At 59.6% G+C, this 2676-nt stretch overlaps 1 protein-coding gene across 2 annotated transcripts in view; it reads right to left on the minus strand.

Moving 5' to 3' along the window:
• Positions 1–2676, minus strand: part of HDAC4 (histone deacetylase 4) — a 113173-nt gene that overhangs the window by 82281 nt on the left and 28216 nt on the right. For both annotated transcript variants that reach the window (XM_012648867.1, XM_012648868.1), the window contains exon 4: positions 1086–1207. In XM_012648867.1, coding sequence (XP_012504321.1) covers positions 1086–1207 — 122 coding nt within the window. The remainder of the gene's footprint in view (positions 1–1085; positions 1208–2676) is intronic.

The following is a 2676-nucleotide window of genomic DNA, read 5'->3' on the forward strand; positions in this document are numbered from 1 at the left end:
GGCCCGTCCAAGTCACACAGCTGGGATCCTAGTGAAGTCTCACTTAGGCTCGACCAGACGCTCCTCCCTTCAGCGCCCGGCTCTTGCTTGCGGTTTAGCCCCTGGTTCCATAACAAGCGTCTCTGGGTGAGCTCTGCCAAGGAGAACCCCGAAACGCCCCCCAAAGGCCCCCGCCTTAAGAACGGCAACAAGGGAACCCCCCGCCCAAGGCAACAAACCCCCCTAACCCAGGGGAAAAACCCCCCCCGGGCCCAACCCTCAAAAAAATTCCCCCCAAAAACAACAGAACCTCAAGAACAAAAAAGCTAAACTCCGCGCAGTAGGAAAAAGCCCCTCAGACCTCTCTTCTGAGAGCCGCCCCGTTAGGGAGGCGCCCTGCAGGCCACGCTCAGCGCCATCCTCACCTCCTCTGGGGACAGAGCCTCCAAGGCACGCCCCTGCCCCGGCCCTGCCCTTCTGGCCACAAAAGTGTGCTGTCTGTGGCCACCCCGATCCCGCCCAAAGCCAGGGCCCACCGAAACCATCACTCCTGACAAAGGCCACGAGTGTCCCAACGTGTCAGATGCTGCCTGCCACAGCACCCTCTCCCTGCTTCCGGAACGGTCCAGGCCTCCTGCTTTGCCTAAATGCCTCTCCCTCCCTGGCTCACAACAGAGTGTTGCATGTAACTCCGGGCCCACCTGGGATGTCCCCTGCAGGACACAACGAATGTCTGTCACATAAAGATTCGCGTCCCACTCTGGGGACCTGGACGGTGGCTGCCCAGAGCTGACCCTGAGGGCCACATGCTCTCTCCCTTCCCACAGCAGCAAGAATGGCCACCAAGGGGATGCGTTTGAACGCAGCAAAGTGTGACACACCACTAAAGAAAACTCAATGTTACCATGTTTTAAACGTAAGTTTTAAAACGTGAGTTGTACATGCATGAGGCTCATTTCTTTTGGCGTGAATCGTAAGAGAATGCCCAGGGATTTCTTCTCAAAATGATGCTCTCACGACAGCAGCAAGTATTCCCAGACCCGCAGGTGATCCCGTACGTGAGAGACTGCGGCGTGCGAGGCGCTGCGCGGGCTCCGGGCACTGACCTGTCTTCCTGAGAGGGAAGTCGTCTTTGGCGTCGTACATGCCCAGGACCGGGTGGTTGTAGGAGGCCGACACCCCGCTCTGGGGCGGAGAACTCTGGTCAAGGGAGCTGTGCTGCGTTTTCCTGGAGAAAAGGCAGAGACACACGGGTTAGCTCGCCCACATCGCCCTGTGCACGCGGGGCCTGGGAGCCACACACGCCATGGCCGGCCCCACTCAACTGTCAGCCACCCCCAGACCGGCCTCCTCCCGGGGGGTGAGCGGAAATTAACGGAAACCAAATGGAAGGCTACGCGGCAAGCCCCGCCGCTCACAGCCTCCGCCGCCCGACTCGCAGCACCTCAGGCCATCGGGCCCGGTGGCCCGATCTCCAGCCAGCCCCATTCCTCCGCCTGGTCTGCTTGCCGACTACCAGGGTCACCAGTGGCCACACATGCAGCCTGTCCTCGGGGCGGAGGAGCACACGTGGGCTGCGCTGTTAGGGATCAAAGGAATCGAGACAGGGTTGGGACGGTCTGGGAGTGAACGCTGACGACGTCTGGAGCGCTCTCCGCCCCCTTCACAGGAGCAGCCCGTGGGACTTCTCGTCAGACGACGCTCATCTTCCCCAGCGCCTTCCCCAGAGCAAATCCACCCTGTCACTCCCCCTGCCCAGGGCGCTGGCCTATGACACGCAGTTCCTCCATGAACAGCCAGGCGCTGCTCCAGAGCCGCACCATGGCCAGGAGCGAGAGGGTCGCCAGAAGGACGCGCGGGAAGAGCTGGGCCTCGGGGACAACAGGGGTGCTTGCTGACCCCACTCAGGATGACCACCAGCAAGGCCATTCTGGTGGCACTGCCAGCTCAGTCTTGCTCAAAGCACTGTCTTAAGAGTAATCAATTCTGTGAGTCTCTGAAGAGTGTAATCTGCTCAATGACTAGAAACAAACATGCCAACTTATTTGGGATTGGTTGGACGACTTATTTGAATACACAGCACTCTACGTCAACGCACCTGGAGACAGCTGGAATTGGGAATGGGGTTCTGAAACGCACACAGCTGTACACCCAAATACGCACGCGTCGTGCAGAGTGCTGAAAGGATCGCAGGGAGAACCCCACGCGCGGCGCCCAACGTCTGGGCAGCGGCCCCGCCCAGCTGGGCAGCATTAGAGGAGCTCGGAGAGCTCTGGAAAACTGCCCCACCCCCACCGCCGCCCAGGGCACGCCTCTGTCCCCAGGAGGAGGACGTGCTTTCTTCCATTTCCTGGGTGATTCCACCTCCCAGCCAGGCAGGGAGCCGGGGTGGGGACGCACACCTCCACGCCCCTCCAGTGGCCATGGCCTCCTCACGGGACCACGTCCTCTTCCCTGTGGTTCTGCTAGGACAACCTCGGGTCTCACCTCGGAGCCCCTCCTCTCGTGGTCTCACGAGGCAGCGCTCGCTCTCGAACAAACTGTTCTCACGTCATATTCTACGGGAACGTGGTCTTGGCAGAGTCCAAACTTTTCACCCAGTTACCACCTGGGGCCATTTCTGTGTTCACTTTTCTTTCATAAAAAACACAGAATGACCTGCGTGTGCATCAGGTGAGTTAAAAGATAATTATTTAT

The sequence above is a fragment of the Propithecus coquereli genome, unplaced genomic scaffold (genome assembly GCF_000956105.1).
Source record: "Propithecus coquereli isolate 6110/MARCELLA unplaced genomic scaffold, Pcoq_1.0 Scaffold295, whole genome shotgun sequence".
NCBI classification, from domain to species: Eukaryota; Metazoa; Chordata; class Mammalia; order Primates; family Indriidae; genus Propithecus; species Propithecus coquereli.